Consider the following 27,912-nt stretch of genomic DNA (forward strand, 5'->3'; position numbering starts at 1 on the left):
GAGCATGGAAACAGTTTGAACAGTAAGGATGATCACAGGACAGTGCTTAAGTCTTTGCCCTGAATGTGTCTATTGGTACAGACATTGCCTTAAATTCCTTAATGAAACTATAAATATCAAATTGTTCTCAAATTCTGATATTCTACAGTTGACCAGGCCAATTCTAGGCCATAAGCTTTCTCCTACTGCTTCTAAGGAAAAACAGTCAACAATCACAAAATTGCTAGTCATCCATTGCTTTAGGGAAAATGCATATTATATTTCTGATTTCTTTAAAACCTCTTTGGCAAGACCCGTTTGTTTCCAAAACAGGAGTGTTTGATCTGTGTTTGCTGTCAAAGTTTTACAGACTCCTACCATAGCAGATAATCAGAAACTACCTGGTTCTCCTCCCTGGGGTTTGTCAGTATCTGTGCCAAATTACAGAAAGACTAGAAAACACTAGAAAACCCTCCCAAAATACAATGCCTATGGTCTGGTCTTTTGAAAATGATCCCTTGATACCTCAGCCACAGGGGAATACTGCAGAGAGCCTAAGGAAATCCTCGTAGGAGGGCAGTGGGGAAGCAGATCTCACAAGAAGATGTTTCATTCAGTCTTGGTGTCTCCTGCTTTAGACAGACCATTTCCTTGATATCTGACCAAGAAGGAAGGTGACAGACAGTCCATGTGGTTTGGGTTAAACCCTTTAACTAGCAGGCAGATTTCACAATGCAAAAGGAGTGTGCCTCTAAAGGCAGCAAAACTGTCCCAAAGCCACTTGATATTCAGCAGTGTAGCTGGGAACTCTCATACGCTGTAAGATGGGCTGCAGTGTGGACAAACGCTCCAGATCTGAGATAAATAGATTCCTTTTAAAAACTTGGTTTAATCGCTGGATCAGTGGAGAGTGGTTGATTTTTGGATCTTAAGAAGAAAAAAATGACAGTCAGCAACTTCACTGTTATGATTCTCACAATTTCCGACTGGCTTATTTGTGCTCCAAAGGCACATTTAATGGGCTTACAAAAATCACTTATTTTGGAATTAATCAGTAAATAATATTGTTGGCTGATGTCATACTTTCCATGAGAGCAGCTGCAGACACACTGAATCCTCACTGCTTCATATCTACCAAGTGGGAAATGTCCACCTGTCTCTGTAGTTAAAGAACCTGACTACTTTTTAACCATTTGTAAATCTTGGATAGTATCTCACTAGTTGGTCAGATTCTTGCCTGAGGAAACAGAAACTCTCTTATAGAAACTGGCTGATCAGTATCACAAGTGCCAAATTTCCTCAGGAGTATTTCATTGAGGCTGGGGGCGGGGGAGAATGGACACTGACACCTCGGAGTCCTTACGCTTTATCATGCCTGTTGAGATTTACAGTATGTGGCAAACCAAGCAGAATAGGGATGGAGGAACTACAATGACTTTCCCCTGAAAGCTATCATTGCTATAAAAAGCAATTATGAAGTCCCACACGTTAAAGAACCTTATTAAGATTTCTGCATGCAGCATATGTTGTTGAACAAGGAAGTACTGCCCATTTTTTCCGTATATTAAGTAATTCAACAGGCAGCAACATGAAAGGGTAAAGTAAAACTAGGTAAATCTACTGCTTCGGTCATTCTCCAAAGACAAGATACAAGAAACATGACAAACAGGCACTAACCCAAATCAAAGAGAAAGAATATTATCAATTTGGGAGCAAAGACAAGTAAGAAACACCTTGCATCATTGTTTTCCAGATAAAATGCTTCTGACCGTATGGATTTGTACATAGCTTATAAAACAAATCTTTTCTTACTACATACAGTCATTTAACAAACAGATCATATTCTCTCAGGCATCCTCTGCCACTGTCAGATTTTTCTCTCCTTGAATTATCAAAAGAATAATTGGACTCTTGTAAAGAGAACACTTCTCATTCCCCTATCTCATATGTTAAAATAATACCACAATCCACCTTTCATTGTTCTTTCTTTTACCATTCTCCTCACTAATATACTTTCAAGACAGATATTTTATGTTGGCAGATGTAAAAAGCCTCTTCTCTCTTTACTAACCTTGTAAGCTGACATCACATCAGTAGGAGTTCTTCTGGAATAAAGTACTGCTAACGTTATGTAAAACTTACTTTTAAAATAAATCAGACCCTAGCCCTGAACTGTGCCAGTCTGTGGCAGAAAGCAGCACAGTACACAGGGCAAAATTCTTATATTCACTCAGTGACTGCATAATCATTAGCAAATCACATAGAAAAATACCAATTTATTTGACAAAGAATGAGCAAAAATGTTATTATATATGCTGCTAAGCATGACTTATACTAAACAGATAGACTAAAATTATCATGACGATCTCAATTTTTTGGTTTTTAATCCAGCAACAAACATACTTTACTAAAAATAATAATATCTAACACAGTCACCTTTCTAATCTGCAGTAATACTAATATTTGTAAATATGAAGAAGACAGTAACACTATCAATTGTATTGCATCTTGCTAATGGGATTTTTGAGGATTTCTTTTGTTTTTTTGCAGTCTTCATTACTGCTGAATTGGAAATGAGAACATATCAGCTTGCTTCTGTGTCAGAAGGATATGTTTTGGAGAATCAGATTTACACTGAAGCCTTTTGGGGGGATTTTGCAGGTTTCTTTTTTTCCCAATATAAATTCAGTATAAATACTTCCCTGTCATTTACCTGATTTCTCTGGTAAATGATCCCTAACTAAAATAAAGCACTTGCACTTCGCAAAGGGAAGAGTTCAGTGACATACTGTGATGTCCCAGGGAAAGGATTTTAACCATTTCTCAACTGTTGTAAGAGGTATTTTCTTACACTTATCCCCTGTGAGACTGGAAGACCACTGAGAATTTCTTTTACAGCTTTTTACAAGCAGGAAAGGAATTTTAATGTTATTCTTAATAGACCTCTTTACTCATTTGGAAAGGTTTTGAATTCATTGATTTGCTGAAAAAAATGAACGGAAACAGCATTATGGGGACAGCTGTGATGTAGGAATTAACATTGCCATATGAACAATGCTTCCGGCCAATGCATGTACTCATCTGCCAATTTACATCACAGAGAGATACTACAGGTGTGAAATTATAATGACTTAGTCTCCTGAGACTCATTTGGCCAAAAATTATCCTATCAACTCATTTGTGATATTAATATCAAAAAGTTACTGGACTGACTTTACTATTAGGTTTATTTTATTGAAATCATAACAAGAAAGTTGGTGGAAAACAACTGAGCTTGTAATTAGTAAATCTTTTTAATGGATTGGTCTAATCATGGAATATTTATGTTTTTCATGAGAAATTAATTAGTGAATAAAATACTCATGATAATGTACTTTGTTATATATGTTATTATTCAGAGAAATCATGTGTGTACCTCCGAAAATAAAAATAACCTAGTATTTCTACAATATGGAAGTAACTGTTTTAAAGGCCTCTTTAATCACAAAGCAGAAATACCTCACCAGTTACAGTACATTGGCTGACTTAAATTGAATCTTCCGCACTCATTTATATACCCAGCTCTGGACATTCCTGTCCATTGCATTTTACAAACCAATAGATGTATAGCTTTTTCTGTATCATGCCTAAGATGGTTTTCTTTAATAGGAAAACACCTTAAAATTATTCATGGCCATGCTGTTGGATTACTTATCAAACATTGCTACAATAAATGAGCGATGGAGGAGAAAAATTTAATAGGCAACTGTTTCCAAAAACTAGCAGTTGAATTTTTCACAGCACTTCAGAAGTTTTTAATAAAAGTTCTTGCTATCTCAGAAAGAATAATTGGCCATTGGTTTTATTCAAAAATACAATTTATAACAAGTTTTTTTATTTAAATTAAATTAAAATTACAAGTCAACAAAAATAGTATTTTCATGTTCATCTACTGTTAACAAACTTTTTCAAGTTTTCCTTCACAAAGTTACTGAAAAGCTTTATTACTCTGTTAGTAGATCTATGCAGAAATCCCTTCCTTTGATAAAGTGAACTAAAGCAAACATTTAATATATATATGACTTCAAAAGAAACCTAGAAAGAATGATAGCTAAGGTGCAGCAGTCTTGCGTTAGTCAGTTCTCGTTTTAGTTTGATATACGTTTGTAAAACATAAGCAGTTTATCGGAGCTCTGAAAGCTTGGCAATAAGGAAACAGGATTCTAAATAAAGACTGAATCTTTTGTAGAATGTCATCCACAATTTGAGAATTTAGGAAGCTGAGTATTTTCTTTAATCCACCCTGGCAAAAAAGCACCTGCATTCTTACTAGCGGGTTAACAGCAGGCTTGCTGAATTAAAACTGACAGCGGGCAATTTGACTGAGCGTCTCTTACAGAAATGCACCTTGTGTGTATTTAATTTGAAGGTTAGAATGTTATGTGCTTATTTGAACATATTCCTGAACTACAGTCTTCCAACTGAGAAAAGTCAGAGAGGGATCATTCTGCTTTAAATATTAATGATGCTGACTAAATCACAAAATACAACTATACTGCAAGCTTGCTTAATGTTGGCCGGGTTTATTCCCTGCAGAATTTAAAGAAAGCTCTTTGAAATGAAAAGCAAGCAGTGAATAGATAAAGCAAACTTTAAATCTACCAGACCTAAAGACCTAAAACTACCAGAGAAATAATGTAAAGTCAAGCCTGGAAAGTGAGAAAAATTTCAAACTTGAAGGTATAAACTCTCAAAAATATACGCAGATTAGAGAAATCACACATTGCCTCAGAGTAAGAGGAACCATGGTGTGCCATCTTTTTTTGCTAAACTGAAATTATCTATAAGGAAGATTTTTTATTTAGCAAACACTGACAGCTAGAAAACTTCTGAAGACAATCATGCAGGAACTGGATAGCCAGCACTACTGAGACTACATTAAGGGGGAAATGACATAATACACAGAGAAGAACTAGATGTCCTGAAAACTCTTTGTTTAATTCAATGGTTGTAATCAGTATGGTTTTCACTATAGCTGCATCTATACTTCACTCATCAAAGACTGGATTGTTTTGATCAGCAGTGTACAAAGTGGAGCTGCTCAGGCCCCTTGCCTTTTGTACTGCTAATGTGTGTGTGGGAGGGGTCTAAAGAATAAAGGAACAGTGACATATCCTCCATTCCTTGTAAATCCAGGTTGCTTGAGGCCTCCAGAAAAAAATCAAGGTCAGAACAGACACTGCTAACATCTCACAAAACCATAGCTTCTCTTCAAATTTATCTTCTGGGACCAAGAGCTAAATGGACACGAGCAAGAGATCTGAAGCCATAATTACCTCAACCAAAGAGACATTATCTGGGACATCGTGATCTCGCCTGACTTCTGTCACTTTGACAAAATGACTTTGAGTCACTTTGGGCTGGGGTGGGGGAGGATTAGAAAGGCATAGAGAAAACTAAAGACCATCAAAAAAGAAAAATGTTGTGAGGAAATTTGGCTTACATCTTTCTGAACTTGAGTCTGCAAACTTGGTCTTATGGCCTAGAAAGAGCAGGACCCCCACCCAAGGAACTACTGGGTCTACATGCATGTTTGGAGCACTGGTTTGTTGTTGTTTATCGTGGGCCACCACAGAAATATGTTCGCGGGAAGTGCTGGGCTCATAGTGGTTACCCAAGCACACAAGCTCTTTGTTCACTACTAGGGGCCACATGATGAAGCACCTCCCTGTTTGTTTAGGTAGTGCTTTACGGACCTTATGGACACATTCTCCATTAGCTTTTGCTGCTGCAGCTTCTCAAGATGGGTAAGAGTACCATGCAGGCACGGTGAGAGTACTGAACTCCAGAACGTTCAGATAACATTGCTCAAATAACCTTAAAATCAGACAGATGGTCAATGGCACACCCCTGGAGCATCATCTTACAATGTAAGTAAAAATAGGGCCGGCACTGGGCTCATGACCTTTAGTTAAAATATCATACTTGCCAGACGGGTCTGGGAATATATCTTTCACAGCTGTAGGAAAACGAAGTTGTGAGACTTTTCTCCCAGAGGAGTAGAGGCTTCAAAGGTCCTTTTATGACACCTACTCTTATTCAATTTTGATTTTTCTTGTACTGCCAACACAACTAGGATATCCAAATTCAGACAAATGTAAAAAGTTTCTAACAGTTCTGAGACCTGACATCACTTCTCAACCCGTTGTGCCTTTAAATGCTATTCTGACCAATGTCTGCCATAAATACTCCTTTTTTTCAGGAACACAATTCTGACTGGATGAACAGTTCTCTTAAAAAAACAAGCAGCAAGCAGCTTACAAGGATTTCTCTTATTTGACTGAGGCTTCTATAATACAATTTTCGTAACGATACACCAGAAAGGCCTGAAATCACCACTGCCTGTATCAGTAGCAAAGACAGTTTCATTAGGTGACCATGATGAGAGGCCTCTGGCATGAATCAAAACTGCCAGACCCCAGCCAGTCTTCCTAGCACCCTCCATGCCTGCTCTGCATGGTCTGGTGCTCTTTGCCTTGAACAACTTCATTGAACAACTGAAATCTTGAAAGTCTTGCTAGTACATTTCCTTAGGCTTTATATGGTTTGCAGTGAAGGTCTTTTGTGAAGATGTTCAGTTCTATCTGGGTTATAGTCCTTTGCCTTCATACAACTGATACCAGTGACAGATTTGAACAGACAGTGATACTGGAGATTTAATAGACTTCAATACTGAGGATACCAAGTTTATCCCTAGTGGCCTTGAATTTATATGGATAAAGGGCTGTCATAACTGCAAATATTTTAGGACAGATGGACCATCTCAATGAATTCCAAGTAGCCTCCTCAAAGCGTTTGATTTGAACAGAATTTTGAAAAACAAGAGCCTAACCGATAGCTGTTATCATATTACTAACAAGAAATACCAATAAGATATCTATACTGGGACAAAACCAGTACCTACGTTTTAGAAATATCTTTACAAAGTTAAAAGAAGGAAAATTATATTTGTTTCTTAGAAGGCTGATAATCTTATTCACCAGTTTTAATGAAGTACATTTAGAGGAATCACAAAAAGAACTAAATTAGTTTTACAGAATCTTTTTACTTTTCTATTCAAAAATAATACTCAGATATCTTTGAAACAGTGAAAATGCACAGCACTAAGATAGAACTATAGAATCACAAATGTGAAAGAAAGAAAAGCCTAAGGAGTTTTCTAATTTAATTCCTTGCTTTCATAAGTTTTTTCCCCACACTTAGTTCTTGCTATTGCTATTCCGTTTCATGGACCTGTTGTGCTGAACCCTGTCCAAATACAGAGAAAAAAACAGTCTGAAGAACTTACAATTCAAACTTACAATTTGAACAAGTTTAAAAAAGATAAGCTTTAGGTTTTAGAAGATGAGCTTTTTTTAACACACTTAGAAGTGCAAAAACCAATAATTCAATAATTATATTTGCAACAAGTCCACATTTTAATTTTTCATCCTCACCTCTACTTCTTGCATGTCTCAAGGGTTTTCCATCTGCACCTTTTTTTTTTAAAACTACTGGTGCATTGTTTTCAAATAACCTTCAGTAATGGGAGTACACCTGAGTGTTTTCTGGACCACGGGTTATACCTGACACTCAGTAGAGGTGGAAGTGCAGGAGTTCCATAGAAAGGGAAGCAGTTGCAAAAGATATTGTGTTGTTATCAAAAAAAAAATATCCGAGAGTTCCCTGCTGGGCACCATACATCAAAAATATAGACTGTTCTACATAAGGTATTCTCACTGTCTACCTGTTAATAATGTGTACTTCCAAACTGATTACTTCATTATTTCCCAGTGGATAAAAATAAGTTTATTAGCTGTAAAGTATGTCTGTACATCATTTGTGCTAACTGAAAAGTAACAGGAAAAAAAGATTCCCCAATGGGTTTGATGGATGGTGATGAATATCTTAGGTGACTTTGTTAGACTTCTACAATGATTTGTTTTCTGCTCTTGGTACAGATTTCACAATGAATACATGAATTAATATAATTCTCTTCCAAACTATTAATATATTGATATCCTTTTTCCATAATACTTCTACAGAAGTCACAGAAAATTTTCTCCTGTATGTCATTTGTGTAAGCGCAAAAAATAATGGCCGAATTATTGGCTGTATATGTTGCTGCAGACACAGCTGGTATTACAGCTCTTGAAGATTTGCCTTGATGTGGAATACTTAAACAAGATAACAAACTTACAACAAAATGCAATGTTTTTGAATCCATGCTTTAAATGGGGTAAGAATTTGTCACAAACTGCTAACAACCTCTTTACACAGCCAATAAAATTAATGAAATCTTACTGAAAACAGTAGTTAGCTTCAGCTACTTTGATTTCAGATCCACAAACTCGTAAATAGTAAGCAGCTCTCTGCTTATCTAATTACAAGTGTACAGACAAGTTATGCTGGAGATATACAAAATAAAATTGATGCTTTTTTATTCAAGCATTCAGTCCAGCATCCTTTCTCCAGCTGCCCGAATAATGTGATCTGCATGTGAAAAGAGCTAGTGAACACTGTACCTGCAATCTGCAGTTCTGATCCCAAGAATAGCAAGGTCATTTTGCTATGAAGTTAAAGAACTTATTAGACCGATACCTTGGGTTGAAAGCTGGGGGAAATCGCATGCTGACATCTTTGAAAAATTACATGAACATTCATGTTAAATAGCTGCAGCCTGGTTCTCTCTCCTATCACGGCAAAAAGAAAGTTGAGTGAACCTTAATGGTTTAAGGGGCGCCTGTTATGGCAGTGGCAGCATCCCAGCACCTCTTGCCATTTCTGCTGAGCCCTGTTTTGGGACTTCTCCCACCTCGCCCCATGCCAGGAGCAGGCTCAGTTGCAGGAAGGGAAGGGGGGGGCACACTGGCAGCTGGGGACACACTGCTGCTGCCATTGTCATTCCTCCTGCCTGTAGTCTGCTTTTGCTCATTTAGGAGAGGCTCCTGAGTGCTTAGCACAACCTGAATTTGTTCTAGTGATGTTCTAGTGTGTTTCTGACCATGCTGTTACCCAAAATACCTAGGGAATGGCCAGGGATACCAGTTGGACATGCTGCATTGAAGTGTCTGGCCTATTTGTGCATGGTTTAAATGACCTGCAGAAGCACAAATCCAGCAGTTCTAGGAAGTCATTGCTGGACCTATCAAGTGCACAGTCTGCCTGTACTGCTCTTTTGCAAAAGGACTTATCACACAACAGAGAAAGAGCCCCCAGCTACAGTTTTCCCATACAAATGTCCTATTTTGCTAGAAAGATTAGGCACCATTAAGGTGTTTCACCCATTAGTGCAGTTGCAGCAAGCATTATACTCACTCTGAAATAGCTTTAAGAAACCAAACAACATATGCACACTGAAAACAGATTCCTAATGCTTGTTATCTCTTGCACAGTTTTTGATATTTTTACCAGAAAGTAAGTTTTCACAGAATGTTACTGGCCTCCACTGCTACGGAGGAGCTTGCACAGACTGAATTGACCTGCTTTTTCATTCAGCTTTGCAAAACACTGCATTTAACTGATAATAGCTGCAATCAGTGTGGAAAACTCATAAAAACTGAAATACTAAAATTACAACATAAAGAAAATCTAAGAAACTAATGCTCATCAGCAATTGGTTTCAAAACCTATTTAATTAAATTCTCTAAATATTTTCGACTGAATCACACACATAAAAGAACTAGAAAGGGAAGTGAGCCTGAGTTGAATCTTTACAGCCCACAAAAGAAATGACATGGAGAGCATGAAGAACTGTTACGAAGTGAACAATTTTTGTATCTGAACAAACCCATTGCTTAAAACTGTTCTCCACTGTGCTTCTTGTGCCATGGAGTGCCTCTGAAGAATTACATCCCAGCTGATTTTTCCTACCACAAATTCATTCTTTCCTTCATCAGTTCTATCACCTTCCTAGTTAATCAACTCTATTTCTCCTTCTTCACTTATTTTTTTCACACAGGATCACATTGATTTCTTCCAAAATGTAACAAAATACATGATCTATTCTTCTCTTGTACTATCTCTGCACTTTCCCCTTTACAGGTTTTTCCTCCTTCTCCCCTGTCATGGATGTAGAAATTTCTCACTGGGTCTCTTCCTTAGCTGCCTCATTTGCCTAAGTGACTGCATGCTATCTTCTGATTTCCCTTGCTCCCACCTCTCTTACTTTCCTTACTCTTGCTTCTAGTCACCTGCCCACCACTGGCTGTTTTCCCAAATAATAGAAACATACTTTGACGCATCCCTTTAAAAAGTAAAACAGATTCTCTATTCCTGCTCTCACCAGCTCTGCAACTATTGCCACATCTCCTTTCTCCTTATCATCGTTGCATTAATTAAACACACTGTTTAGAATAACTCTGCCAAGTTTTTGTTTTCCAATTCCACTTCAGATTCCAAACTTTCACCTTTTGCGCTCAGCTGAAACTCCTTCCGCTGAAGTCTGTAATGATCTCCTAAGATTTTGAAAGCACACTGTTCTCTCCTTTGCCTTGCTATAATTAACCATGCTCTTTCTGAAATGTCCTCCCTCAGCTTCAACAGTGCATCGTCTCTTGAATTTTCTCTTTCTCTAATCATGCATTCAGCACGCCTCTTGTAGCTTCTCATTTTCTGTCCACCCAGTTTACTGTGAGGGTCCCACAAGGCTTTATCATTGCTATCCCTGAAACCAACAATACCTTCAGCAACAGTACGTCAAAACATTATCCCCCCTGCACTGACAGTTCACAGAACTCCCTCTCCTCTTCCCTCCAGTCTTCTCCTGCCTACATGGGAACCTCTTTCTTTGGCACCTCCCTGTGAATTACCAATTTCAACTCAGTATTGCTGACCTCCGTATTTCCCTGTAAGACCTCTCCTCTGCTTCTCCTCCCAATGATGGAGGACATGCATGTTGTTCATGGCTGTTATGTGGGCAGGACTTTTAACTCAGGCTTCACATAAGGTCCACATACTTGGGTCTTGCACATCGTTCCTATGTCACATCTCTAACTCCTCTGTCCATCCACACAGCTAAATGTTTTGTCTACTTTCTTGCCATTTCATATGCCAGCTATCACAGTGCTTTTCTCCAGCCCTGACAATCTACCTAGCCTATCCCCATCCAGAATACAGTAGAAAAGATAAGTTTCACAGCCTTTCAATTGCACCTCAGTACCAAGGTATCCTTTTTCTTTATCCAGTTGAACATAAGTTGCTTGTCTTTATTTTAACTGTTGTTCCTTATCACATCTATCTTTTCTCATTCAAGACTTAAATATGAGCTCCTGCTGCTGATCAGGCTTGCCCCATCATCCACTTGCTGTGTTTTCTAACAAGCACCTCATGCTTTCTCCTCAATGCTTCAAACTCTTGAGAGGAGCTCTCCAGAAGCATTCACAAAGCTATTTTATTTTTCTTCTTCAAGTTTCCCCTTTGTACTCTTCATTAACAAAATGCCCTTAAGCCTTTATTGTAACTATCTCCTGTCACGTGGAGCATCATTTAATTCTCCTGTGTTCTCCCCTCTAAATCAATATGTTATATCACTATACAGACTGTCCGTGCTTGGAACACAGGCTATATTTTTTTTCTGTATTTGAGCATCGTCTAAGACAGTGAAACCCAGGCTCATGACTACAGTTGCTGTGTATTGATATGATATCACAAAACTATCATGCTTATCAGAATTAATATTTTGCATTGATATTTAAAAAATGTTAAGAAAAGTTAAAATTTAGAACAGTCTGAAACAGATTTCTTGTGATTAAAAATTATGAATGCTCACACATTAGACCTAAGATGTCTAGATCTCTTGTCCCTGATATCTTCAGGGAATTTTTTATCTAACAGATTAAATATAAGTTGAATAAGAAATAATGTCTTCCATTCAAGCAAAATATTTAGCAGCATTAACACAAAACAACTGTACATAAGGAATCCTTAAAACTTACATCAGGAAAGCTTGATCCATGCTTTGAGTTTACTAACATGCCTTGCCAAAAAGAACACAATTATGTTTTAGCGGTACATCAACCATATGCCATTTTTTAGTTTTACAAGGTTTCATGAAGGCAAAATCTCACTCTACAGCTATTTCAGCCAAGAAGATTTATCAACTTTTTGTACTCCAGTACTCCAAAAGCTAATGCAGTGTATTCACTAATTTCAGTAAGACTTCAGTAAAAGTACACCTGTATACACAGCTGAGCACATATATGAAGTTTTATAACGACTAATAATTAATAATCGTTTCATTTAATAAATACAAAAAAGACAAACTTTTAAGGAAAATCGGGCATATTGCAAGTTGCAGAACATGCCATCAGAAGGAAATGGATTACCATCGACGCTTACGATCTATTCTACCTTCTGTTTTGTCTACTGCATACACAAGTCACGATGACAGGATAATTACTAATCTTAAGAGGAATTACTTTAGTATGCTAATGGTACCCAACTATGGATATATGTATCTCAATCTGTGTGCTTTTCAGCTTGCTTCCTACCCTAGCAGACTGCTTAGAAAATACTGAAAATATGAGCACTTACTGCATCACATGAAAGGAAGCTTGGATATAGAGTAACTGTTCTTTTTATTCACAACTTTTATACCAGAAATGGGCGAAGTGGGCTAGGGACTGATTTTCATGGCAGGGGCAGAAACCTTACACAAAGTCACTGCAGAGCAGCCACTTAGTGATATCTCATTTCCCTAGCAAGCAGAGACTCCTGACTTCCACTGTGTTCCTGAAGGCAGAGAGGAGCTAAAAAGCAGAGGTGTAAGCTGAAAGAGGGAACAAAAAGTTGCATTTCAAAGAGGACTTTAGTTTCTGTAAGGACAACATTTAACTGAAGATTAACCTGAGTGAATAGGTCCTGCTTTTTGAGAGGCAGGACTTCCAGATCCCATGAAACTGGAAACTTATTGGGATCCTGGAGAGAAAAAGGTCTTCAAAACATCCTTTCCTGCAGCACCCTTTAGAAGTCCCTGGAGCAAGTATACAGGGCAGTCTTCAAGGCAGCTGTTTATAAACAGCTAGTTTTGCTGAACTCTAAAATGCACTCACAGGAGTGCAGGAATGATGACACAATATACAAAAGTGGTTGTATGGCTATATCACCCCATACCACCCCAGACTGAACACTACACATTTTGATTCTTTTTTCATATCACCGTGAGAATTGCTCTAAGAACTCCCGTTTCTCCATTCCACTGCAGGTGAACTGATTTTGGTATCTCCATTTAGAAAGAACACTTTATGAGAGCAATTATTTGTTTGAAATAAAAGAAACAAGTGTGTGTGTGTGTGTGTATGCGCGCGTGCACGTGCATGAGCATATGTACAGGCATGTACACACATATGTATGTAGCAAGGAAAGGAAGTGGAATGCAGTCTCTCTGATACTGCAGAGTGCTCTATGCTTACCCTAGTATATACTAGCAACATTAGAAGCTTTGAAGAAAGTAATTTTTTTTCTGAGCTTTTTTACCATTCTTATGTGGTGAAAAGAGGTTCAATAATATTCAGCAAATCTCAAACTCATTTTTTGCTAATAAGAAAGAATACTGTATTTCTCATAATGCAAATTACATGGATTTTGCAATACAAAATGTCATGCATTTACAATAAAAGTCATGGTTCAAAGGGAACTGTGGTAAAATGTGTAAATCTAGAATATTAGCTGATAAAATCAGATCCAATTGTGCTGAAATGTTTCTGGACACAATACAGCAGCAGAGGTACATAACCCTTCCACAATACAGCAACCCACAATATTATTCACACTGAGTAAAAAAAAAAAAAGAGAGAGACTCTTTGCTTATCCACGTAAATTGTCAATCAATATGCACATTTATAACCTACACAAAGAGGATAAAAAAAATCCAACTCTTCTTTAGTACTGCCACAAATGAAAAGTAAAGATGGTTTTGATACTGATGAGATATCACTCAACAAAAGATTTCTTCCCTGAAATAACAATTCAAACATGGAATATAAAGAGGTATCTTACAATTTCTATTGTTTATATAGTCAAATGCAAACTCTACTCTAAACCAATTTAAAAAATAACATGCTTTAGTTGCATGCATAATAATGAGTGAAGTTAGTGTGCTGCATTATTTGGTATGCAGAACAAGTTCACTGAACCTGGAGTGAAACTTGCTTAAATATAAAAGTTTCATGGTTGTAGGTAAAAGAGGCTACAAAGAACACAGACAGCACGCTATGCAAAGGAAAAAAAAGGGAAGAGAAATAAGGTCCAGGTACAAGAGGAAAAAAAATAGCTCTACAAAAACAGAAATATATTTTACCTGACATCCTCTTTCCCTTCCTCAGTTTGGTCCTCTTGGGTCTTTTCCTCATGCCCTGATCCTTTGATTTCCTCCTTATCACAGTTCTCTGTCACCTCTTGCCCTTCCCCTTTTTCATTAATTTCTTGCTCCTTCGCTTTTTCCTCCTCCTCTTTTTCCTCCTCCTCAGGAAATATCTCATTTTGTTCATCCCCTTCCAGCCCTCCCTCTTTTTTTTCCTCTATATCCCTCGTCCTTCTGAAGTCAATAAAAATTGAACAAGGCATGCAAAAGGAAAAAAGAAAAGAACAAAGTAAAGTTAGGTTCAGAGAGAAGAGCATGCATGAACTCACAAGAAAGGACATGTATAAGAAAAAGAAAAAAACTAAAAGAAAGATATAGTCGTAAGTTAAAGCATGCTGGCTAATCCTCCAGGCTACACTAGATAAGCTTTAAATTGAGACTTTTTCTTAGGACAGACTTTTAAGTCCCTTTTTGAGTAAGAGTTGCATGGCAATACATCACATATACAAAATCATACATAACCATAAGACAAACACACTGTGGTCCTAACAGTGCTCATATAAACAGAAAGATGTTTAAATCATTTTTCAAAATCATCATTTCTCTTGAGAGGACATATTTCTGAGAATTAATAATTTGATCTGACATCAAATTTTTCTGTGACACGCAGGTGGGTTAAAATTATCTTTCATTCGTTCTGAACCCAAGTTCCTCTGAGTGCACACAGGGTGCAGGCAAAGGAGATGGGAGTGTTTTGCTCACAGATGCTCTGTGGACATCTTGTCAAAGATTAATTCACAGTGGATATATATCTGTGTCTGTTTAAATATTAAATAAGACTTTTGCAAAAGTACAACTCTAGTTTAAAAAGTACATTAAGATGTTTCTCACTTGCTGGCAAGAAATGGCAAGTTTAACTGGCCTTTTAGCCATAATAAGTATTTTACCAAACTGTTTTCAGAAAATGCAAATCTAAGTGCTTCTAATGCCTGCTGACAGCAGACATTTCTGATCCTAGTGTATGTTAGTATAACTCAAGATGACAGACTTTGCTAAAAACAAATAGCATAAAGAATTCAAAAAGCATTACATGTAGAGTGCATTCAAACCAGTATTCCGCAAATTTCCCGCAGATTTCAATTTAGGCAAAATATTCATTTCAAACACAGATATTGAAAAGCGATCAGTTACTTAAATTAGGTGGCCATGGCTGGTGTTAAGCTCACCTTATTTTCTTGTTTCCTCTTGGTCGCTCAGATTGGACAGACATGTAGCTCGTGCTGCTGAAACGCGAAGCACTGCTTGTCCTTGACACAGCTGAGACATCGCTGACATCGCTGTCTGAAGACTTATTGGAAACATTGTCTGAGCCATGCTGAGGATCCCGTCCTGACCGGTACTGTAAGAGCAAAGAGACAAAGATAGGGATGTTGTCAGTGACACTACCACAAATCAGCCTTGGAGTCGGTCTCTGATGATATCTCAACTGCCTGTATCACCAGACTGCCTGGCATTTTTATAATGAAGTTTTTAACTGACATAGAATACAAATTATGTCTTTGTTCATATTAGTTTTACTCTGCTGTGCTATCCAGCTGGTTATTAGCTTCTCACTTTGATCCATAGAGTAACTTGCAGAAAACTTCCAGCTCTTCTAAAGGCTTCACAAATCTTAGCAAAGACATATAAACCACTGTAGAGTATTTCTTACCACAAGTATTTTACCGGTGCACAAAAGCGAAGCAGAGAGGCTTAATGACTTGCCCAAGTTTGCTCAGTTAGCGAAAAACTGAACAGGAGACAGAATTTGTTCCAAGCGAACTACAAAGTGTCTCTCTTGGGGCCTATCCTATTTACAAGAACTTCTGCCTGACAAATGTTAATACTTATTTTAAAAAGCAACAGATAGATGAGGTTATCAAATCAAAAGAGGAAGTGACATTGCAGCTGTGCAAACAAAGCCACATCTTGCTGAACTCTTGGGTTGGGAAGTCCAAAAGGACAAAACAATGAAGGGACAGGATTTAGAGATAATTTGCACTGCAAATACAAAGATGCCTCAGACATTCAAAGATGCCAATAGTATTCTGCCTTGTTGTCAGCATACTCCAAACACTGAACTGCCAGGTGACTGGCGATCACAGGTAAGCGTACACGACATACAGCAGTGTTATGCAGGGGGATTCAAGTTAGATCTGAACAACATATTATGGCTATACTATCCTTGTTACACAAGTTAGCTCTAAATAAGTGCTAAGTCTGTGCCACACTGCTTTGCACTACATGGTCATACACTAAATTGTGGAGAGAGATTTCTCGCTCTCTATATACAGACATTTCTGTGGACAGAGAAATCTGATTGGTTACAACCAATAATCTGACAAAAACAACGTTGTAAGGGGAACTGTCCACGATCACCAGGTAATTGCTTGGCTGGCATGGAAAGAAGACAGTATGAAAAGACGTAAAGAGCAACACAGAGAGGGTTTAGCAAAAACAATGGGAGAAGCTATTCTGCACAATATTTCAGTAGTTTGTTGAACTGCTGGGGGTAGCAAATTGGACTCAGTCACCTGCAGAAAATCATTCACAATGTAAAGTGCTGGACTTGGGGTAGTTCTGCAGAAGGGAAGACTGAAGTCTGGATATGTAATTTCTTCCCTTTTTTATAGTTTTACAATAACTGCCTTCCATGAAGTACATCGACCATTTGTTTTTGCTTTCTTTCAAGGAAGAAGTTACACTAGGAAATATCCTGAAAGACTGCACAGTGTCTACCTCCCTGAAGAATAGCATTTGAGTGCCTATTTTACCATAAATAAATGTTAGTCTTACAAATAATGAGTTATTTTGCCTGTTTCAAGATGGGAAAATTAAAGCAAGAGCAGAAAAAGTGTTCATGCGGGTTACACCATATGCTTGCTGCAGAATCAGCAACCCTCCTTGGTCTTAAAGTATGAGTGTGTGCCATAAACCTATGGAGTACTTCTAATGTTTAAATGTTGTAATATTTAATGACTGTTTTATTAATGCCATTAATACTTTCGCCTGATAAAAAAGACAGTACATATTATTTATTAGCAAAATCATTTGGAAACATAAAAAACAATGGTTGAACAACTGTCCTGATCATCAGAGACATGGGACTATTATACTAGAAGATTCTTCTTTTGCAGAGATTCCTGTGAAAAGAGCAACTGCTCAACACATCGGAAAAGAAAAAATAACTATATAATTATAGTAAAGCCTAGCACAGTGGGGCTGTATCTAGTCATATCTATTCAGTTTCACCCAGCTAACTTTCCCTGGGATTCTCCTACCTTGAAGTCACAGGTATGAGTGAAGTTTGTGTTGAAAAAGTTGGTTCAGCCTTAAGTTCAGCCTTATACTACAAAGTCTAGGAAGTGCAGCCTGGTATACTGGGCTACTACCAGGCAGTATAGCAAAGGCAACACAGAGCTCCCTTCAGACCAATGTCTCACTATTTGCTTAGGCTCCCAGGTAGGTTTTGCCTGTCATGCTGAACCCCATGCTGCCACGGCTGCACTACCACTGGTCCCCAGTAGAGCTAACATATAGCTAAATCACATGTGCTCATATGAGCAGTTGTCATATTTACAGTGGCTAGTGACCTCGGTGTAGACACACAGCTAACATTGCAGACCTAATGTGGCTAGACTAGAGGGAAATAAGATGGCCTGTAGTTTCAGATGTAAATCATTGATGGAATTGTTAATTAAATTCCAATTAGAGGACAGATAATTACTTGTGGTGATTCACAGAATAACAGACCTCGACCTGCAGCTTCCACAGTGAGCCGGCCACGCAGGCACTGAAAAGAAATCTTCTGAATGAAATGCATCCAAGGGACAGGAAGGAGCAAACAGCACTCCACTCCTACAAAGTCACTCTAACAGGTCATTCCTACAGCACATGGAAAGTCTCAAAACCCTATGGTTTTGTCAGCTGAATTTCTACATCGATAAGCTAACTCCGTTACTTAAAAATACATTTTTGGTAGAAATGTATTCCACATCAAAACAGACATTTTCCTAAATAAAACAGCCCTATTGTATTTTCATTTTAAAAACAACTAGCACAGTAGTAATAATCCACTGCTAGACAGTGAGAAGGAAGAATTGCAAAAGCAACAACAGCAGCTTAAAAGTAAGTCATTCCTGAACTCTCAGGGGGGAAAGAGGCCATTACCTAGTGCCTAGGTAAGAATATTTACCATCAAGTATTTCAGATTAGGCCAGATGATAAATAAATATTATTTGATCCTTACTATTTCAGGGTATTTTAGATTTGGAATAAAGAACGTTTTAGACGAACTTTTCATTAAATACAGATGTCTTAAAATAAAATATATATTTTTAAAAGTCTCACTAAATACTTACCTATTCTCTTAATTGCAGTCCCAGCATCTCTTAACTGCCTACCAAAATAAAATCTAGAACATGAAACTAAATTGTTTATCTTTTTTGGACAAAGCTCAAATACTTCAAACTCATCCATAAAGTCTGGTCTCAACTGCTGTTCTTACTTCAGTGACTTCCATCCCCTACATTTCTGACCATATCTGACTTTAAGATATACCTTATTACTGTAAGTCTATTCTTTGTTAGTGTTTCAGTGACTATAACACAGAGGATGAAACATACTGTTTGTCTGACAGAAGCCATGCTGGTATTTTAGCTTTACAGTTGTTTCTGAAACAATATAAATCAATATAAAACCATTTCCAAAGTGCTCCTTTGCCCTCTGCCTCAAAGTAAAATGACACTTCCGTTGTGTGAGTATTGATTTTAAAAAAGTATCCCATTTCCAGTATTGAGTATCTTCTATCATATAGCCTGACTGCAAAACATTTTGCACATTCTTTGTGCAAATCATTTTTTCAGTTTCTGTGAGGCTAAAGTTGTCCAAAGGCATTATACCATGCATTACATTCCTTGTTCTTCTTCCTCCAAGTTTCACAGATTTTTTTTTAAAAAAAACGTCACCAACTGCATACCAAGACCAACAAGTACACTGAAAAGGTCATTATTTACCAAGTGCCATCCTACTATCATATCTGAAAGACTGCTGCCATTTCCTCTCCCTGTCCACAGCTGTCCTTCACACGCTCTTCTGTCGGACCTAACATTGGCTGTGTTACAATTACTGCAGGGTACTTGTGATCCTGCAGGGTGGATGCTAGCTGATGCCTGGATCCGATCTGGGTGAAAAACCTCTGTATACTCTGATTTCCTTCAGAAGAAAACATAGGCACAGGGGCAGCAAGGGAGCCTCTTGTGCACCCACAGCTTCCCTGGTTTGGACAATCAGGAGCTCAGGACTGTGGTGAAGTGTACCCACCTACAATACAGGTTAATTAAATACTGTTTCCTTTCTTTTCTTTTATTTATTTTATTTTTATTTTTTTGCTAACAGCCACTGAAGTATAAAAATTAACTCTTGACTTTCCCCATGTTGGAGACTCATGTCTCTCTTATTTGAATGAGGTGAAAGTTTCATTTTCAACCTAATCAAGATTCTTAAAATACAGCCAGGATTCTGTACCTCATGACCTGTAAGCAAAAGTACTCCACTTCTTCCAAAAGTTTCAGCAAGAGGAAGTCTGTTGCAAGCAGAGCAGCTGATGAAAAGTCACTCTTAGTGTTTTTAATAGTAAGATGATTTTGTCTTATTTTGCTAACAGGATAAATGTCACTGCTACCAAGCCTATCAAATAAGTTCTAAAGTTTCTTAAAACCCTCTGCTCCACAGTAATAAAAGCATTAGCTGGAGAGCTGGAGACTCTAACAAAGTGACAGCTAGGTGTGCCAATACTTCCCAACTGCAATAGAGTATTTTCCTGCAGTGGTAAATTCAAGATTATTAAAGCTGAAAAACAAATACCTGCTCTAACTTTTTTCTGCAAACATTTTCTGACCCCCTTGTAAACTGCCATTATATGATTGACAGGCTATATGGAACTACAGCTGCTCTGATACTTCTTTCTCAAAAGAAACTGCATTGGAATCTCTAATTCAAAGGGAGTTTTTAAGTGTTTTGTATTACTCTAATCTATTGTTATTAATCTTCCATCTTGGATTATACAGTCATGCTGCTGTCCAAGCAATTGAAATTGTCAGGAATTTCCAACTGCCTTTCTGTTTTATTATTATTTTTTCTTTTTTATGGTCTACTCATCAGATTTTATTTGCTAGCATTTACGTAGAAGCAATTAAATCTGGTCGATGTTTCTACTAATCAGAATGTTGGGAAGATGGTTTCAGACTATTGTCTATTGTCCTACCCCAACAACATTAACGAATCATTCTGGACTTTTTCAATAGTTCTTTGGCAAGCTGACAAAAGCTTTTGAGCAGCCAGAGCACAGCAATTGTATGAAATCTTTTGTAATTTCAACTGGAGCTTCTGGTTCATGTTTGCAGCCTCAAAAGGCACTGTGAACTTTAGTTACCACACACCATTTGAATGAATGTTATTAGATTGTTTAATTGTTTTTGAATCTTTTCCTAATGGTGCCCAATGAAGTATGCCATTAAAAGTAAAACTGAATATTACTAACCCTTACAATAATAACATTACATTTACATAAAGAAAGAAAAAGATTTTAGGTCCTTTTACAAATACCATATACAAATATGTAGACAGAACATTTGTTTGGCTTTATACTGCATAACAACAAAAGATGAACAAGATGATGAAGCTGCCCTGCATGTAGCTCATAGTTAGCCATCTCAATAATCAGCGGTTACGTCTGTTAGTCCTGTCAGGCTACCCCAAGGCAACTCAGGTTCTGCTGGCCTGGTCAGCCTCTGCCAGCCCTGTTTTGGCAATCAGTTGCAATCACATGGCACCCACCTTCCTTGGGAGATTTAAGGTCTGACCACGGAGTTTAATTCCCCCACTGCTCTGGTATACGGTATACAATAAGCTCAACAGCTGTCTTGGGCTTCTCAATATAGAGCTCTAATCAGCTCTAGCTCAGACCCATTCCTGGTTGCTTACCCTGACTTCTGCTTTTTAGTCCTGGGTGTTATACTCCCCATCTTTTTATTCTAAATTCTTAGATCCTGCTTTCCCAGCCGTGGATTTTGCTTCTGATCAGTCCCTTTGGCACTACTCCAATCCTGTCTTCCCTTCAGACAGCTGCTACTTTATATTATGCACCCACTGGTTTCCTGACCGCTGGCCCAGTTGTGCCTCTCCAATATTCTTGTCTTGCAGTAGCATAAAAGACAGAGCTACAAATAGTGTAGCTACTTCTGAGCACTGTGGTGCCTGAGTCAGTAAGTCCAGCTGGATATAAATTAGTGCCTGGGGAGGCACCACGCTGTCGTCCCCTGTACTCCCATTCCTCATCCAACATCATTTTTCCCCCATTATTCAGAACATTCCACCCTACTTTTACCTTGAATGAAATGAACTGACTGTAAGCTGATTTGCAAATCCCACCTTCTAAACCATCCTAATTTCCAGTGAAGTTAGGCCACTTGTTAAAAAAGAATGTCTGTATTTCAGCTGGACATGTGAAAAAAAACTGTAGTTCAAGTCCTCGTGTCCTTCCCTTAGAGGTTTGGCACCCCCTCTGTTTACTGATTTCACAGACCAATGCTCATGCACACTGTCTTCCAAGGGGGTCCTAAAACAAGGCAGAAATCTAGAGAACCTCTATTCCACTGCTGGGTCTAAGCCATGCTGCAAACAGCATCCTATTGCCAAATTGAAAAAGATCAAGAAAGTCAGCACTGAAAAAACATCTAGGAAGTCAGACACTTCTTTACCCTGGGGACAGTGAAGCAGTCAATCAAGTTGCCCAGAGAGGTTCTGCGGTCTCCATCCACAAAGGTTTTCAAGCCTCAACTGAATAAAGCCATGAGCAGCCTGGTCTGATCTCATAGCTGACCCTGCCTTGAGCGGGAGGTTGAACTAGAGACCTCCTGATGTACCCTACAACCTGAATTATTCTGGAATCTTATGGATCAAGATGCTCCAGGAGCTGAAGAGAAAACTTCAAGGGCAGCAGTAATACAGAAGCCACCACTAGATCATTGTCTAAGGAGAACTGAAAATCTAGAAGGAAAATCTAGAAGCCTGGAGGCAAGTCAGGCAAAATATCATCTGGTTCACATACACTGGCATATGGTGCATTCTTTTAAGACCTCCCTGAGTGCACAACATGAAATAAATACAGCGGAACACTAGAAAAGATTCTGAGATTACCTCAAGGAGAAGTTATAAGGCCTGCAAATATTTGGCAAAGTAGAAAGCACTAAAGCAGTTCCAAAGAGGTATGTGGGCACTTCAGTGAGTTTGAGAATTAACTTGCCAACAGATGTCTACTTACAAAAAAATCTGTTCCTGCAATCAGTTTCGAAACACCGAGTAGTCTCTTGTTCTGATGTTCTCTTTTATACAGTATGATTTTTGGAAGATTAAGACAACCTCTAATTTCAGCTGTACTGATACCTACTCTTACCCAGAAAAGAAATCAAGATGTTACTGATGTGCATTCACAAAGATAGCTTCATTCAGTCTAGAGAACTAAGTGTTCTCATTTAAGCTTAGGTCAGGACAAAGTTTTGTGAATTTTGAAAGGAGAGGACACTGCAAATTTTCTCATGGGTGTATAAAGTTGCCATACTATTTCAAAGACTGGAACAGGCATTACTCAAACTCTCATCTCTCATATGAAAAGTGCGGTGGGTAAAAGACAGTTGATTAATGCAACTGAAAAGCAATTTGAAAAGACAAATAAAGCAACATAGCAACAATTTTTATAAATGAAAAATGAACAAAAGGTAATCCAAGATGTGTTATGCGCTAGAGTGAAAATCTGAAGTTTGTAAAGGACAAGCAGGATACTTCATAATATCTCAACAAAAGCTGCCTTAAAATCATAACTTGTAGGGAGAGCTTCTAAGCCAAATCGTTAAGTTATTGGAACTGGACTCCAGGATATGACTATTCATAGTAACATGACGTTTAAACTAACTATGGCACCACTAGCCCACATCATTGGGTAGTATGACTGATGTATACTATAGATGTATAACTAGATATCTACTTTAAAAAATAACATAACTAATTTGTATTATCTACCAAGGAAGGTAACTGAGATTTTTAAGAAGAGTTTTCATAGTCTGAGTATTAAAGTAAGATGATCTTTTGCATGGTTCTAGTTGATTCTGATAGATGAAATGAGGCAAAAAAAAGATCTAAATATAGCATATAGCTAGGATGACATAGCTATAATTGACTATATAAATTGGAATAAATAGAAAATCCCATATGTGTCCTGTGGATGGACATTGTGTCCATTGTGTCCACAGGACACAACATTAATTGAACTTTACCTTTATACAAGATCTGATGTTTCCAGTATGCCTTAGTAAGCAACAGACAAACCACAGATTGCTCTTATATAGCCAGAATATCCACAAGCACTTTTGACCAAAAGCAAAGATTTTAAAGAAATATAAGCCTACATAATATGAAAGTAAATAAATACGAGCTTCAAAAAAAGAACCCTTTAATGATAATTAAAAGACAGATGGAAGGATGTCCTACAATCAGTCCCTCTTTTGGATGTGAAAGTAATTCAGAAAAGCAGGCAAATGGAAAATAAAACAAAACTCTTTCTACGATATATTTGGAACAATTGCTATCCAAAATCCCCTTCATATTGCTGACCTTCTGGTCTGTTAACTGCTCTTTTTAAAAAGGCAGAGAGTCAGTCATCAGATTTCACTTTAGAAAAACAGGCCCACGGACTACGCTGTGACAGTGCACAACAGATTCTTGATATAAAACATCTTTTCAAATTTCCCAGCCTCTTCTTAATTGCTACACATTAGCTTTTTGACTGTCTTATACAGAAGGAATAAAATCTATTTAAAATGGAGATCAGCAGTTCTTTAGTATTCCAGACCACTGTGCCGAGTCTACTGAAGATGCATCATCATGGACACAGTGTTCACTGTCAAAAACCTGAGCTGTTCAAGCCAGGGTGACTGCAAAAAAGCAGGAGTCCAGGGCTTCACAGCACAATTCCATTTAATTGTGTCTCCAGTGCTTTATCTCCTGGTGAACTCCAGCATGTTTGTTAGGACTGAAAAAGTCAAAGAAGTGTGCTTGCTGTATTATTTGTTTCTGTTCCTCAAGTGGTTCACAAGTCACTTCTGTCACCATTGCACTCAGGCTCTCTTGCACTCTGTAAGGTCCTGCAACCCCAAAAGCAATTTATTATTATTTTTTTTAAGAGGGTAACAAGGTAGGATATCTGCTTTATCCTCTGTTGGGTATGACTTTTCTAGGCTTCTTCCAGATGTTACTGTACAAACTCAGTTGCTCAAGTCAAACACTATGCATTTTAAAGAGCCAGACTTTTATCTGGATTTCTGTAATTTTATGTTAGCCTTTGTCTCTCTCATAAAAAACAACCAAACAAAAAAGATGGAAAGGCAACCATCTTTGATCGTCTTATTACATAATTTCTGTCTCACCACACTTTATTTCACCCCAAAAGACTGCTAAGCATTTTAACAAATCTGTCAGTTTGAGAACAGAAGCATAAAATTCCTTCCCCTTAGTCCTACTTTCTTTACATAACATTTAAATATGACTTTCACCGAATTTGTCCTGGGACACAGCACCTTCAAAGGAATTCATGCTGAAGAGAACAGCTGGATTACCACATGGGCCATATGGTGAGCACTTATTCCTGCAAGCACAAGTGCCTAAGGACCATGAGTAACACAATTGCTCAAGAACAGGATATAAATACATCTTTGCATGACTCCACTTAAAAAGTCCTAAAAAGTCCTAAAACCTCAAAGAGAATAGCCTCCAATATCAAGCATAATTTGAGGGAAGGTCCCATAATCTTTTTTCTTAATTTTTTGTTTCCACTGATTCTCAGGATATATCTTGAAAAAGCCCTGTACAAAAATGAAAGTATGAGCTCAGCTGATGGCCTACACAGTTTCTGCTGATTCATGTCTGCAAGATGTGGATATCACCATCTCTTTATTCCTCTATAGGCAAGTTAAGCTGCTTAGAAAACATTACTTTTCCCCAAAAATGGATTTTCTCATCACCTTTACCCCTGTTACATTGGTAACAAGCGAAAAAAGGCTGCAGAGATTGTAAAATGCAGTCTGCACCTCAGGAATGAAAACAGGGAACTCTTTTTCTCTTTGTCCATTGTACTTCAGTTCTCAAAGAGGGAGAAATTAGAGAATATATATTGCTTATGTCTTTCATATCACCTTGTAAATATTATGAATATTTACTTGCCTTACCTGTTCTCAAGTACAATTTGAATTCACTTCTACAATAAATATGCAATAGGTAATATCATTAATTACAGTTTCAACTTCACATAAAACACTTTAACAGCAGAATAATAATATGTAATATTTCAGGAAAAGAAGCCAAAAATAATTGAAACTGTACAAGGAATTTAGACTATTTCATAAAACAGATACGTTGAAACTATTCCGGGTCAAAACTGTCTGTGCACACTTTTGAAGTTCTTTAGTGACTATAAATAATAAGAGTCTTGATAACACTTTTCATTTTATAGATAGCACCGTCCTTAGCACAGCGCTTCCTAACATTACGTGACTGGCAACTCGCTTAGAGCTGAGAAAGAATACACTGCTAACACTGCCTCCTGCATAACACTCGAAACTGCAAGTCAGCCTGTTAGCAGAAACCAATTTATGTTATCTTCTCTTCAAAACAAAAAGCTCTATCTCAAAGTGTTTGGCATGTTATTTTTAGAAAATCATATTCAAACTAACATGTGGATATTAAAAATTAGCTAGTTCTTTCAGATTAAACTGCAGAAGTATACACATCATTAGAATTGTTTTTTAACTGATGCCATGTGTCATTCTAGAGAGAACAAAAAGAGGATGAGGCATTCTGGTTCTGTAAAATATAAAGGATCTAGGATATTGAATATGATGAGATTAATATAAATGCATTTAAACATTTGGCCCAGTCTTAAGGCAAAAGGTATATGAGATAAATTTTTCTATGACAATACAAGTTGAACTATATGACAAAATCACGTATGTTTGGTTGTATGATATAACTTTTCTCAAGATGAACTGGCTCTGTAAGAAACACAATTTCCAAACTTCTTTTCAGTTGTAATACAAAGGATATTACATGAAAAAGCATATATTCTCCAAGATACAGACACAGGACAAGATGTTCTTTTGGAAAAAAGAAAAAAAAAAAAGGAGGTGCTGCTTATGCAGACTGTAATTTAACTTCATTTGATATTTTTATCTTAAATTCATTTTTTGCTGCATCTTGCAGCCCTACTAGTAGAAAAGTTTGCTACAATAATTAAATCATTTTACAATTTGTCTTAAAAAAACAAACATCATCTGGGTACATTGTTGACTTTGTTCAGACACAGCACTTGAATTTTTAGAAAAGCTTTTTTTTTTTATGTTATTTCTTGTTATTATTCACCAAATCCAGCCTGCTGTCAGTGAAATCAGTGACAAAATTATAATTTCCATCTGTAGCAGGAAAATACTCTTTCTGATGTATTCTTAAAGAAAGTATTCTACTGCCTAACACTAAATCAATATTAACTCTCATAAGCAAAGACTTTACTTCCAAATGACAGTCAGAGACAACACAGGTTACAAGGGCCACATAGATAATTTTGTGTTTTAATGACATTCTCATTAAAACTTTTCCTAAAGGCATGAAGACTTTATGAAAGAAAGATATCCCTACGCTGAGACTCCCAGGTCCTGATCTGACTTCTATTAGCTTCTTTGTGCAGAATCAGCTTTTGCAGAATAATGACAGTGTGTATTACACAACCTAATTCTTCACATACACTAGCTGCAAAAGGGAACCTTGAAGTCACATTTACAGTCACTAAAACTAACTGTACAAGACTATGTATTTAAGAAACTTCAAAAAGAGAAGCAAAAAATGTAATACATTGGGGAAATCTGATATAGATATATAACTTTTTTTCTTGCATGATAGGCAGCAAAAATTCATCAGAAACAAAAAACTTGTTGTTTGGAAAAAGGCTGATAAAGCGGCAACATTCCCAGTGATTTCTTTGGGCTATCTGTTAAAGAAAATCAACCCATTAAAAAGACCGAAAAAATCCAGGCTGGACCAAAAGAAAAATCCACAGAGATAAGACCACTACATAGGACTCATTATTATAGCCAGAATGTCGTTAGTGAAGAACTACAAATGATGAACCAAAGCTCTGGGTGAATCCTAAATCTGCGGTGGGCCCCAGCTGCACTACTGGTCCAGCTCTCTGGAGGCAGCTACAGGAGTAACTCTGCAACCTACACGAAATCGGGGCCAGCCCAGAGGGGCGTGCAGAGAGTGGCCCACCAGCTCTCCTGCTATCCGGTGTCTGCATGCACAGAGAGATGGGCATCTGAGCGGGGCGGGTGTTCGCTCAACCACCCGCTACTGAACAAACATCCCATGTTTTCATTTTGAATCCTATGCATTTAAAGCAAGCCGGGCACTGGGACTGTGCACCTACCATTCCCACCTGTGTGCAATGCTCTCCTTGATTTTCCAAGGTCAAG

The 27,912-nt window shown here is 37.7% G+C and overlaps 1 protein-coding gene across 7 annotated transcripts in view; it reads right to left on the reverse strand.

The window, feature by feature from the left end:
- Positions 1-27,912, reverse strand: part of RIMS2 (regulating synaptic membrane exocytosis 2) — a 473,994-nt gene that overhangs the window by 63,545 nt on the left and 382,537 nt on the right. For all 7 annotated transcript variants that reach the window (XM_064507622.1, XM_064507626.1, XM_064507628.1 and 4 more), the window contains one exon: positions 15,526-15,698. In XM_064507622.1, the coding sequence (XP_064363692.1) occupies positions 15,526-15,698 (173 nt within the window). The remainder of the gene's footprint in view (positions 1-15,525; positions 15,699-27,912) is intronic.

This window comes from Dromaius novaehollandiae, chromosome 2, assembly GCF_036370855.1.
Source record: "Dromaius novaehollandiae isolate bDroNov1 chromosome 2, bDroNov1.hap1, whole genome shotgun sequence".
Classification (NCBI taxonomy): domain Eukaryota; kingdom Metazoa; phylum Chordata; class Aves; order Casuariiformes; family Dromaiidae; genus Dromaius; species Dromaius novaehollandiae.